General features: G+C 37.5%; 1 protein-coding gene across 1 annotated transcript; it reads left to right on the forward strand.

The window, feature by feature from the left end:
• The first annotated feature begins 223 nt into the window (after positions 1–223).
• Positions 224–502, forward strand: LOC124961147 (protein FAM136A-like). Its single transcript, XM_047519889.1, has one exon. The coding sequence runs from the start codon at positions 224–226 to the stop codon at positions 500–502; it is 279 nt and encodes a 92-aa protein (XP_047375845.1).
• The last annotated feature ends 14082 nt before the right edge of the window (positions 503–14584 follow it).

Genomic DNA, 14584 nt, shown 5'->3' on the forward strand with positions numbered 1-14584 from the left:
CAGCGAGGAGATAAAAATTTTCTTAGAGGTAAATGAGAACAATGATACAACACATCAAAATCTCAAGGATACTATGAAAGCAGTACTAAGATAACAATCTAATGCATGGAGCACATTCAAGAAAATAAGAGCATGTGGTCACCATGGTGAAGGTACAGCAGATCTGGGTGCAGGAGGTGGTGGACTCCATGGTGAAAAGTGTGGAGAAGGAGAACATCGGAAGATGCAGGGCCTCATGTTCCGGTGCAGCACCAGCCGCTGTGAGGACAGCCAGGATTCCATGCAGCAGGTACACCAGTGCATTGAGTGCTGCCATGCACCTCTGGCTCAAGCCCAGGCCTTGGTGACCAGTGAGTTGGAGAAGTTCCAGGACCATCTGGCCTGGTGTACCATGCATTGCAATGACACAGCCAAAGATTCAATAGATGCTGGGAGTAAAGAGCTTCAGATGAAGTGGCAGCTGGACAGTTGTGTATCCAAGTGTGTGGATGACCAACTATGACTAAGAAGATGAAAGAATCTCTCTCATCCACTAGGAAATAAAAGTTCTTGCCAGTGGCCATTGGGGCTGAGAGCAGGAATCTATTTAAAGAGAGGAATGGAAATTTTAGTCTTTTAAGCAATGTTTATGAATGAAGAAACTAAGGATGGCAACAAGTTTAAGGCATATAAAACTTGACTCTAGACACTGATTCCTTTATGATTTGATTCAAGAAAGTGAAATGGAATAAAAAAGGTGCTAAAATTTGAGTGAAAGGAGAGACTTTTGGAGCCTAAATTTTACATGGCAAGTGGTTTCCTGAGAGTAGAGAGCTCCCTTGTACCAAGCTAGAGCCCTCCCAGGTAGCAAGCAGATTCTTACAACATAGATATCCACAGGATGGCAGGTTCTTCTGGACTGCCAGTGACCTGGTGGGGTTTGAAGAGAGGTGTTTCTGTTTGTTGCCATTCTCCTATTTACCAGAAGTATTATACCATTTTCCATAAGCCATAAAACAAAATCCAGGAGATCAGTAATCTAAAAGGGGGAAAAATTTCCAGGACTTTATTTTGTTTTTTATCCACAAGGCATTAAGTGGATTTAAGATGTGAATTTGAGAGGAAGAGTAATTTGTATAAGAACTTGGAAAGGTTCCTTGTGTACACCCTTTATGGTCATCAAGAGATGGATTTCTTGAAATTCTAATTGCATCTCTCACCTGGGAGACCACTGCAAAAATGTGAGAGGTAATGTCATATTTAGTATGGAAAGCAGAGCATCCACCACCAGCATATGTACCCTGAGGCTTTCTGCAGCAAAGTGACAAGATAATCTTTCCCCCTTGAAAAGGAATTTTGATTGTGACACATATACCAGGATCTGGAAATAAACAGTAATATAGTGACTGTTTCCTATGTAAGACAACTATGAAGTACTATATTTGGAAGGGAAAAAGAATGATTTTCATCGAACAGAAGCCTAAATACAGCATTTGCTCACTTAGTTCCCTGAATTAACAGAGCCTTACTGAGATAATCCCCTGACCACAGGAAAGTCAAAAAGTAAACAGCTTGGACTAGGACAAGTGATCTCTCTCTCTCTCTCTCTCTCTCTCTCTCTCTCTCTCTCTCTCTCTCTCTCACACACACACACACACACACACACACACACACACCCCCCTCTTTGAAAGTAAAGGTGAGGCACCCCACACAGAACACTTTACTAAATACCATTTTTGCCTGGGGACTTTGCGACATGCAATGTTCTTGCCCCAGCATGGCACCTTATCTTGCGAATAAGAAACATGTTGTCTTCTTACCAACTTATTCCTTGAAATAATAATATAGCCCATCTGTTTGCTCTGCCAAGGCTGTGATATGTTTTCCTAGTGGTTTGGTTTTTAAAATAAATAGTTTCATTGTCTCCATGCCATGGTGTTTCTTTGTATCTGGACAGTGGTTATGTCACTTTCTTAGTATGTTTCTCCTTCTCATGTGTGAAATAAATTTTTAAGGTTAAAAAAAAGAAAAGAATAAAAAGTCAACAACAAATGGCTGATATTACATCTCAAACCCTAGAAAAAGAATAACAAAACAACACAAAAGTACAAGACAGGGAATAACTAAAATCAGAACTGAAATCAATGAAACTGAAACAAAAGAAACAATTAAAAACATTGACAAAACAAAAAGTTAGTTCTTTGAAAAAGTAACAAAATAGATAAAGCCTTAGTCACACTAATGAAGAAAAGGAGAGAAAATACAAACTTACTAAATCTTGATGAAAAACCGGAATATCATGACAGACACTACTGAAATATGTAACATAATAGAAGCTACTTCAAAAAATATATACCCCAACAAAATAGAAAATCTTGAAGATATTGACAAATTTATAGAACATATGTTCCTTCCAAACTGAATCAGGACAACATACACAATTTAAACAGATCAATTATAAGCAGTGAAATATAAGAAGTCATCAAAAGCCTATCAATCAAGAAGTCCAGAACCAGGTGGATTCTCAGCTGAGTTCTGCAAGACCTTCAAAGAAGAACTTACACCAATACTCCTTGAGGTATTCCACAAAACAGAGAAGGAGGGAGAACATCCAAATTAATTTTTTTTGTGTGTGTTTAACTCTTTAAAAAACTTTTATTCATTTACACAAATGGAATATAACTCATTTCTCTGGTTGTACACAAAGTATAGTCATACCATTTGCATCTTAATACACATACATAGAGTATAATGTTTGTCTCATTCTATTATCTTTCTTTCCCCAGCACCCTCCCCACCCCTCACTTCTGTCTACACAACAAACTTCTTCCATTCTTTCCTTACCTCCCTCTGCCCTGTTATGTATGATCAACCACTTATAAGAGAAATTGTTCGACCTTTGGTTTTTTGGAACTGGCTTATTTCACTTAGCATGATATTCTCCAACTTCATGCACTTATCTGCAAATGTCATAATGTTATTCTCTTTATGACTGAATAATATTCCATTGTGTATATATACCACAGTTTATCCATTCATCTATTGAGGGCCTCTAGGGTAGGTTCCATGATCTAGCTATTGTGATGGCACTAATCTCCAGAATCCATAAAAAATTCAAAAAACTTTGCACCAAGAATACAAATAACCCAATCAACAAATGGGTTAAGGGAATGAGCAGACCTTCACAGAAGAGGATCTACAAGCATAAATAGATATATAAAAAATCTTCAATATCTCCAGTAATAAGAGAAGTGAAAATCAAAACTACCCTAAGATTTCATCTCACCCCAATTAGAAGTCTATTATGATGAATACAAGCAACAATACATGATGGCAAGGATGTAGAGAAAAAGTACACTCATAAATTGCTGGTGGGTTTGCAAATTGGTGCAGTCACTCTGGAAAGCAGTATGGAGATTCCTTAAAACCTTAGACTGGAGCAACCATTTGACCCAGCCATCCCACTCCTTGGCCTATGCCCAAAGGATTTAAAAATCAGCATACTACAGTGATGCAGTCACATCAATATTTATAGCAATTCAATCTAAACTAATTTTATGAAGTTAGTATCACCCTTATGCCAAAACCAAAGACACATCAAGGAAAGAAAACTTTAGACCAATAACTCTGATGAACATAGACAAAAATTCTTAAAATTCTGGAAAGTTGCATACAAAAACATATTAAAAAGATAGAGTGTACCATGATCGAGTGGGGTTCATCCCAGGAATGCAAGGTTTGTTAAACATCTGGAAATCAATAAATGTAATTTCAGGGATTCTCAAGATGGTGACTAGAGGGTGGCTGCATTTCATGTTGCTCCAGGACTCAGGATTCAAAAGAGGAGATATTGAGAGACTTGCGAACAAAGCTGCCAGGTGAGTCTCTACTGTTGGGGAGGTGTCCAGGATGGGGCAGTAGTCCCAGAACACAGGGAACTTTGTGAAGTAGAGTTGACAAATGAGACACCCCTCCCCCTGCTGCAGCAGGGAACTCGGACGACTGGGAGCATTGTAGAAGAGGCCGCTCAGTACATTGCTTGGACTTGGAGCAACACACCAGGGCTCCGGGAGGCTGCCCAGAGGAGGAGGTTCATGGTGCACTGTTTGGACTCAAAGCGACCGCTACTGAATACCGGGGGGCTGCACGGAGGAAGAGGAGGAGCGCAGTGGGTCGCTTGGACTTGGAGCAGTCACACCAGAGTTTTGGGCAGCTGCCAGGAGGAGAAGGCATGCGGTGAGTCGCTGGGGCTTGGAGCATCTATGGGGCTCCAGGGGTTGCTCAGAGGAGGGGCTGCACAGTCAGGCGATTAGGTGCAGAACAGGGTCCCAGGACCTAGGCAGCTTCTTGGTGGAAGAGCCACACAGAGACACGCCTAGGGGTGGAGCGAAGTTTCCAGGACTGCGGGCAGATTCTCTGAGGAGAGGCAGCCTAAGGAGACTCATCTGCGAAGGATGAGGCTCCCAGGACCAGGAGGTAGGTCTGGGCCCCTGGGAACATTGCAGAGGAAGACACCCCAGCCCAGGTGGTAGCTGTAGACTGAGGGGAACCTCTAGGAGGGGAACTGACAAGCGAGACCTCCCCACCGGGTGAGTCTTCCCTGCGGGGTGAGATTTTCCCACAAGGACAGTAAAACCAGAGACACAGGCATAAATAGACCTTGCCTCAGCCCGCAGCCTAGTTCCACTTTGGATGACCATTGGTCAACAAGTGGAGGCACCTCTGACCACTATCAGGGAATATACCCCACTTGAGGGTCACCAAACCTAGAGAGTCAGCTTCCTTGTGGAGCATTGCATTATCAACTTCCTCCAAGACTGCAGGCTACTGAAGGATAAGAGGGGATATACTAGCAATCTTAAGGGACATTATAAGTTGATAGAGGAAATATGCAATATCTTAATGACCCACTGATTCCTGAACAATATGAGAAAACAAGGGAAGAAAATGCCCCAAACAAATCTAGATGTTACATCAATAAAACCAACGACAGCATGGAGGAAGAAATGACAGAAAGGGAGTTCAGAATGGACATAATAAAATGATCAGGGAAGCAAACGATGAGATGAAAGAGCAAATGCAGGCATTGAATGATGAGATGAAAGAGCAAATGCAGGCATTGAATGATAGCATGAATCGACAGTTAAAAGAGCAAATACAGGAAGCAAAAGATCATTTCAATAAAGAGTTAGAGATATTGAAAAAAAACCAAACAGAAATCCTTGAAATGAAGGAAACAATAAACCAAATTAAGAACTCCATAGAAAGCATAACCAATAGGATAGAACACCTGGAAGACAGAACCTCAGATATTGAAGAAAAAATATTTAACCTCAAAAACAAAGTTGAACAAACAGAGAAGATGGTAAGAAATCATGAACAGAATCTCCAAGAACTATGGGATATCATGAAAAGGCAAAATTTGAGAATTATTGGGATTGAGGAAGGCTTAGAGAAACAAATGAAAGGAATGAACAATCTATTCAATGAAATTATATCAGAAAATTTCCCAAATCTGAAGAATGAAATGGAAAATCAAGTTCATGAGGCTTATAGGACTCCAAATACACAAAATTACAATGGACCCACACCAACGCACATTATAATGAAAATACCTAACATACAAAATAAAGACAGAATTTTAAAGGCTGTGAGAGAAAAAAACCAAAGTACAATTAGGGGGAAACCAATATGGATATCAGCAGATTTTTCAATCCAGACCCTAAATACTAGAAGGGCCTGGAAAAACATTTTTCAAGCCCTGAAAGAAAATGGATGCCAACCAAGAATCTTATACCAAGCAAAACTTACCTTCAAATATGACGTTGAAATAAAATCCTTCCATGATAAACAAAACTAAAGAATTTACAAAAAGAAAGCCAGAATTACAGAACATTTTCAGCAAAATAATCTAGGAGGAAGAGATGAAAAAAAAAGAAGCAAATCAGCAAAGGGAGGAACTATCCTAAAGGAATTGTAAAATAAAGGAGTACCCAAGTCATGTCAAAAATAAATTAATTAATTAATTTAAAAAATGAGCCAAATGTCCAGGAATACAAACCATATCTCAATAATAACCCTGAATATTAATGGCCTGAACTTATCAATCAAAAGACATAGGCTGGCAGGTTGGATTAAAAAGAAAGATCCAACAATATGTTGCCTGCAAGAAACTCACCTCATAGAAAGGGATACCCATAGACTAAAGGTGAAAGGATGGGGAAAAACATACCATGCACATGAACTCAGTAAAAAGGCTGGAGTATCCATACTCATTTCAGATAATGTGGACTTCAAGCCAAAGTTAGTCACAAGGGATAAAGAAGGATATTTCATACTGCTTAGGGGAAGCATAAATCAGCAAGACATAACAATCATGAATATCTATGCCCCAAACAGTGGCGCATCCAAGTATGTAAAACAAATCCTTCTCAATCTCAGAAACCAAATAGATCATAACACAATAATACTAGGAGACTTTAACACAACTCTCTCACCCCTGGACAGATCTTCCAAACAAAAATTGAACAAAGAAACCATAGATCTCAATAACACAATCAATAATTTAGACTTAACAGACATTTATAGAATATATCATCCAACGAATAGCGAATACACTTTCTTCTCAGCAGCACATGGATCCTTCTCTAAAATACACCATATATTATGCCACACTACCTTTGATTCTATCAGATCATAATGGATTGAAATTAGAAATAAATGAATGAGTAAAAAACAGAAACTACTCCAACACCTGGAGATTAAACAATATGCTATTATATGATGAATGGATAACAGAAGATATTAGGAAGTAAATTAAAAAATTCATTAGGTAAATGAGAACAAAGAAACATCATATCAAAGTCTCTGGGACACTATGAAAGCAGTACTTAGAGGAAAATTTATTTCATGGAGCGTATTCAATGAAAGAAGTAAAACTCAACAAAAATATGACCTAACACTACAGCTCAAAGCCCTAGAAAAAGAAGAACAGACCAACACCAAAAGTAGTAGAAGACAGGAAATAGGTAAACTCAGAGCTGAAATCAACAAAATTGAAACAAAAGAAACAATCAGAAAAATTGACAAAATAAATATTGGTTCTTCAAAAAAATAAACAAAATTGATAAACCCTTAGCCACACTAACAAAGAGAAGATGAGAGAAACCCCAAATCACTAAAATTTGAAATGAACAAGGAAATATCACAACAGATATGACTGAAATACAAAACATAATTAGAAGCTATTTTGAAAATCTATACTCCAACAAAATAGAAAATTTCTAAGATATCAATAGGTTCCTAGAGACAAATGAATTGCCTAAACTGAACGAGGAAAACATACACAATTTAAATGGACTAATTTCAAGTAATGAAATAGAAGAAGTCATCAAAAGCCTATCAACAAACAAAAGTCCAGGACCAGATAGGTTCTCAGCCGAGTTCTACAAAACCTTTAAAGAAGAGCTCATTCCAATACTCCTCAAAGTATTCCATGAAATAGAAGAGGAGGGAACCCTCCCAAATTCCTTCTATGAAGCCAATATTACCCTGATACCTAAACCAGACAGAGATACATTGAGGAAAGAAAATTTCAGACCAATATCCTTAATGAACATCGACGCAAAAATTCTCAACAAAATTTTAGCAAATCACATACAAAAACATATTAAAAAGATAGTGCACCATGATCAAGTGGGTTTCATCCCAGGGATGCAAGGTTGGTTCAACATCTGGAAATCAATAAATGTAATTCACCATATCAATAGACTTAAAGTCAAGAATCACATGATTATTTTGATAGATGCAGAAAAAGCATTTGATAAAATACGGCACCCCTTCATGCTCAAAACACTAGAAAAAATAGGGATAGTGGGAACATTCCTTAACATTGTAAAGGCCATCTATGCTAATCCCATGGCTAATATCATTCTAAATGGTGAAGAACTGAAAACATTCCCCCGAAACCTGGAACAAGGCAGGGATGCCCCCTTTCACCACTTCTATTCAATATCGTCTTGAAACTCTAGCCAGTGCAATTAGGCAGACCAAAGAAATTAAAGGGATATGAATAGGAAAATAAGAACTCAAATATCCCTATTTGTTGATGATATGATTATGTACTTAGAGGAAATTCCACCAGAAAACTTTTAGAACTCATAATTGAATTCAGTAAAGTAGCAGGATATAAGATCAAGGGTAATAAATCTAATGCATTTTTATACATAAGTGATGAATGTACAGAAAGAGAAGTTAGGATATCTACCCCATTCACAATAGCTTCAAAAAAAAAATAAAATGCTTGGGAATCAATCTAACAAAAGAGGTGAAAGACTTCTACAATGAGAACTACAGAACACTAAAAAAAGAAATTAAAGAAAACCATAAAAGATGGAAATATCTCCCATGTTCTTGGATAGGCAGAAGTAATATTGTCAAAATGGCCATACTACCAATAGTGCTATACAGATTCAATGCAATTCCAATTAAAATCCCAATGATGTACCTTACAGCACTAGAGCAAGCAATCATGAAATTCATCTGGAAGAATAAGAAACCCAGAATAGTTAAAGCAATCCTTTGCAAGAAAAATGAAGCTGGGGGTATCGCAATTCCAGAACTTCAACTACACTACAAAGCAATAATAACAAAACGGCATGGTATTGGTACCAAAATAGAAAGGTAGATCAATGGTACAGAATAGAGGACATGGACACAAACCCAAACAAATACAATTTTCTCATACTAGACAAACGTGCCAAAAATATGCAATGGAGAAAAGATAGCCTCTTCATCAAATGGTGCTGGGAAAATTGGAAATCCTTATTCAACAGAATAAAACTAAACCCATATCTCTCACAGTGCACTAAACTAAACTCAAAATGGATTAAGGATCTCAGAATCAGAACAGAGACCCTGCAGATTATAGAAGAGAAAGTAGGTCCAGATCTTCAACATGTCGGCTTAGGACCAGACTTCCTCAACAGGACTCCCATAGCACAAGAAATAAAAGCAAGAATCAATAACTGGAATAGATTCAAACTAAAAAGCATTCTCTCAGCAAAGGAAACTATCAGCAATGCGAGGAAAGAGTCTACAGAGTGGGAAAAAATCTTTGTCAATCATACTTCAGATAGAGCACTAATCCTCAGAATCTATAAAGAACTCAAAAAACTCAATGCCAAGAAAACAAATAACCCAATCGACAAATGGGCTAAGGAAATGAACAGACACTTCAAAGAAGAAGATCTACAAGCAATCAACAAACATATGGAAAAATGTTCCACATCTCTGGTAATAAGAGAAATGCAAATCAAAACCACCCTAAGATTCCATCTCACCCCAATTAGAATGGCGATTATGAAGAATACAAGTGACAACAGGTGTTGGTGAGGATGTGGGCAAAAAGTACACTCATAAACTGCTGGTGGGGCTGCAATTTAGTGCATCCACTCTGGAAAGCAGTGTGGAGGTTCCTCAGAAACTTGGAATGGAACCACCATTTGACTCAGCTATCCCACTCCTTGGCATATGACCAAAGGACTTAAAATCAGCATACTACAGAGATACAGCCACATCAATGTTCATAGTTGCTCAATTCACAATAGCCAGATTGTGGAACCAACCTAGATGCCCTTCAATTGATGAATGGATAAAGAAACTGTGGTATATATATATATATATATATATATATATATATATACCATTGTATATATATATATATATATATACAATGGAATATTACTCAGCCATAAAGAATGATAAAATTATGGCATTTGCAGGCAAATGGATGAAATTGGAGAATATCATGCTAAGTGAGATAAGCCAATATCAAAAAACCAAAGGACGAATGATCTCGCTGATGAGTGGATAATGACACATAATGGGAGGTTGGAGGGGTTAGTGTTAGGGTTAGAGTTAGAGTTAGGGAGGGGGGCAAGAATGGAGGAAGGAAGGACTGTATAGAGGGAAAAGAGTGGTGGGAGGGGTGGGGAGAAGGGAAAAATAACAGAATGCATCAAACAACATTACCCTATGTAAATTTGTGATTACACAAATGGTATGCCTTGACTCCATTACAGAGAAACAACATGTATCCCATTTGTTTAGAGTAAAAAATAAATTATTTAATTAAAAAAACTAAATGTAATTCATCACATCAATATACTTAAGTTCAAGAATCTTTTGATTATTTCAACAGATGCAAAAAAAGCATTTGAGAAAATACAACACCCATTCATGCTCAAAACACGAGAAAAAATAGGGATAGTAGAAACATACCTCAACATTGTAAAAGGCTCTCTATGTTAAGCCCATGGCCAACATCATTCTAAATGGCCAAAAACTGAAAACATTCCCTTTAAAAACTGGCAAAAGAAAAGGATGCCCTCTTTCATCACTTCTATTCAATATTGTCCTTGAATCACTAGACAAGGACAGACCAAAGAAATTAAAGATATATGAATTTGAAGAACTCACCTATCACTATTTGCCATCCACATGATCCTATATTTAGAGGATCCAAAAAACTCCACCAGAAAACTTCTTGAACTCATAAATGAATTCAGAAGAGTAGCAGGATATAAAATCAATACTCATAAATCTAATGCAATTATATTGATAAGTGATGAAACCTCTCAAAGAGAAATTAGGAAAACCTCTCCATTCATAATAGTCTCAAAAATAAAATACTTCAGAATCAATCTAACTAAAGAGGTGAAAGAATTTTATAATGAAAACTACAGAACATTAAAAGAAATTAAAGAAAACCTTAGAAGATGGAAAGATATCTCATGTTCTTGGATAGGTGGAATTAATACTGTCAAAAGTGGCCATACTTCCCAAAGGACATATAGAGATTTTATACAATTCCAATTAAAATCCCAATGACATTCCTCATAGAAATAGAGAAGGAAATCATGAATTTCATCTGGGAGAATAAAAGACCCAGAATAGCCAATGTAATTCTGGACAGGAAGAGTGATGCAGGAGGTATCACAATACCAGAACTTAAACTCTAGAGCAATAGTAACAAAAGTGACATTGTATTGGCACCAAAGTAGACAGATAGACCAAAAGTGCAGAATAGAAGACACAGAGACAAATCCACCTAAGTACAGTCATCTCATACTAGACAAAGTTGCCACATATATACAAGGGAGGAAAGATAGACTCTTCAGCAAATAGTGCTGGCAAAACTGGAATTCTATATGCAGTAAAATGAAATTAAAACTCTATCTCTCATCTCATGCTGTAAAAAACTCAACTCAAAATGGATCAAGGATCTGGAAATTAGATCTGATACCCTTCACCACATAGAAGAAAAAGTAGGCCTGACTCTTCATTGTATTGGAATATGACCAGATTTCCTTAACAAGACTCCCAGAGCACTAGAAATAAAAGCAAGAATCAGTAAATGGGATGGTTTGAAACCAAAAAAGCTTTTTCACAGCAAAGGAAACAATCAATAAAGGAAAAGAGAGCCTAGAATTTGAGAAAATCTTTTCCACATGCACTTCCAATAGAGTGCTAATCTCCAAAATACACTATACACCAAAACTACAAAGAACCCAATCAATAAGTGGGCTAAGAAACTGGGCAGACACTGCACAGAATAAGATATACAGGCAATTAACAAATATAGGCACAAGTGCTTATCATCTCTAGTAGTTAGAGAAATGTAAATGAAAACCACCCTACGATTTCATCTATCTCCAATTAGAATGACTATTATCAAAAATTTAAGCAATAATAAAAGTTGGTATGGATGTGAAGAGAAAGGTACACTCATATATTGCTTGTGGAATTGCAAATTGGTACAGTCACTCTGGAAAGCAATATGAAGATTCCTCAGAAAACTTGAAATGAATCCACCATTTGACCCAGCTATCCCACTCCTTGGTTTATACCCAAAGGACTTAATATCAGCATACTACAGTAATACAGTCACATGAATTATATCTGCTCAATTCACAGATTATGGAACCAACCTAGATGCCCTCAATAGATAAATGGATAAAGAAACTGTGGTAATATACACAATGGAATATGACTCAGTCATAAAGAAAAATACAATTATGGCATTTTCAGGTAAATGAATGGAGTGGTAGAATATTGTGCTAAGTGACATAAGCCAATCCCAAAAAACCAAAGCCCGAATGTTTTCTCTGATAACTGGATGATGATACCTAATTGATGGGTTTTGGTGGCGGATGTTAAGAGATGAATGGAGAAACTTTGGCTTGTGTGGAGGGAAATGGACCTGCCCCAGAACCTCCTTGGAGCTTACCACATGCTCCTCTGTGCATGAAAATCGCCCTCTCAATCTCAAGACCTAATATTAGGTCCTGATTTTTTTTCTTACTCACCAATCTGGTAAGAGTTTAAACAGATACCCAGATAACCCTGTGTTTAAAACTGCAGATCTGGTGGGAAAGAATAAAGACATGTAGTGTAGGATGCTCAGAGTTTGACAGTTTCACTTATTATCTCTGTAAAGTAGGGCAGGTCACTAGTGTGTCTGGATTCAGCCTGGTCATCTGAGTTCATTTCCTATTGATGCAACTGCAGTGAGTGAGGATAAATAGATACTTGGTGCTCTGATGTGAATAATATGGAATATGTGAATAAAATCCAGGTAATATAAAATCTGGAAATTGTTACTAATAATAATTACTAGGTTAATCTTTATAGCACTCAGCTAAAGCATCCAGTGACTTGAAGGTACAGATTTCCTATTTCTGGATGGGATTTTTATTTTATTTATTTATTTATTTTTACTTTCCTGATCTTTGTGCTGTGCTGTGTATTTGGAAAGAAAGTCTCCCTCTTTGTATTTCTGTCCCCCTAGTGCCCTGTGCTTTGCTTGGCACAGGGAGGCATCTAAAATAGTTCTGTTAAACATTGAATTTCCCTATCATTTCTTTGCCATATTGACTAAAATTGATTTGGAATTGTGGACTTGTTTTCTGTCTGTATGTTCATTCCTTCAAGAAAAGTCCCATAGAAATAAAGACAAGGTAGGGGGATAGAAACAGGAAAGACAGTGGGATGAACCTGCATAAATTTCCTTTGTATATATATGAATTCACCATAGTGAATCTCACCATCATGTACATTCACAAGAATGGGATCTTAATTAGATTAAGATGCATTACCTGCTTGTATAAATGTATGTAAATACATTTAATGTCATGTGTAGCTAAAAAGAACCAACAAAAAAGAAATAGAGACAACTTAAAATAGTATCTGTACATGTCATGGACAGGGGCAGAATTTTACATACATATTATGTATGTATATATGTGTATATATGTTATATATATAAACATTATCAGCAATAGTAAAATTTTGAGATATCATGACAAAGGTTTTCTTTTTTCTTTGGTACTGGGAGTTGACCTATGGACACTTAACCACTGAGCCACATCCCCCAACCCTTTTTATATTTTATGTAGAGATGGGGTCTCTCTAAGTTGCTTAGGACCTCACTAAGTTGCTGATGCTGGCTTTGAACATGTGATCCTCCTGCTTCCACCTCCTGTGCCACTGGGAGTACAGACATGTGCCAACATGCCTGACATGGCATCATAGGTTTCAAGAGGTTAATGTCAGAGCTTCACTTCTTTCCAGCCTCCAGTGCCCTTGACCTTGACTTTCCTCCATAATGCTGATAATTGCCTAATCATGGAATTTGTTTATTAAAATCACAATGACCAAATATTTATTGAATTCAAATGTCTCTTTGATGTTGCACATGTTGTAAAGAGATATTGTAATTTCCATGTTTCAAAGAAGCAGTGAGCAGGAAGAGGAGGAGAGATCAACACACTGTGATCACCCTGGCAGGTGTGATGTGGGTCTGAAATGTGGCCTCTCTGACTCCAGCCCAGGGCACCATCTCTTCTGCTGGAACCAGAAGGAAATCATATTCCCTGCACAAGATGAAATTTCTTCAGGAGTGAAGGAGAGAATATTCCTAGTTAGGGTGCAACTGTATTTTCATGATGCATATTAAGATTGAGAAGATGCAAATGATAATGGTTGTTATATACAGTCAAAAATGTAGGTCATTAGTAGTAAATTTGGACATGCATGTTCCATTGAAAATCAAACACCCATCCCATGTCAACATATAAGGCAACATTGTTATTTGTGTTTAACGATAGAGACAGCAGAAGGACTTTGAAATGATTGTTTTATTAATACACGTATGAGTTAAACTATGTCCTTTCTTCAGGCAATACCTTCCATCAGATAAAGACTGAAGTAGACAAGTGTGTGGCACAGAAGGAATGAACACCTCATGATGTAACTAGTACATTTCAGGGGCAATACATGTTGTGTTGTTGTATTAGTCAGGATTCTCTAGGGGAACAGAATCAACAGGAAGTATGATTATAAAAGGGGATTTATTAGACTGGCTTACAGGACCAGAAGCTGGATAGTCCAAAATGGCCATCTGCAGCTGGAGAGCTGGAAGAACATGTAGGTGTGCAGTTCAAGAGGTGGAAGCCCCAGAACAAGATAGGTCAACAGTGCTACCCTAGTCCAAGACCAAAGCTTCTGGAAACTACCTGGAGAATCACTGGCAGAGGTCGCTTTG

Source organism: Sciurus carolinensis, chromosome 12 (assembly GCF_902686445.1).
Source record: "Sciurus carolinensis chromosome 12, mSciCar1.2, whole genome shotgun sequence".
Taxonomy (NCBI): Eukaryota; Metazoa; Chordata; class Mammalia; order Rodentia; family Sciuridae; genus Sciurus; species Sciurus carolinensis.

What these genes read in the sequence shown, in the direction of transcription:
- LOC124961147 (XM_047519889.1), top strand. Translation starts at nt 224, where the DNA reads ATGCAGGGCCTCATGTTCCGGTGCAGCACCAGCCGCTGTGAGGACAGC.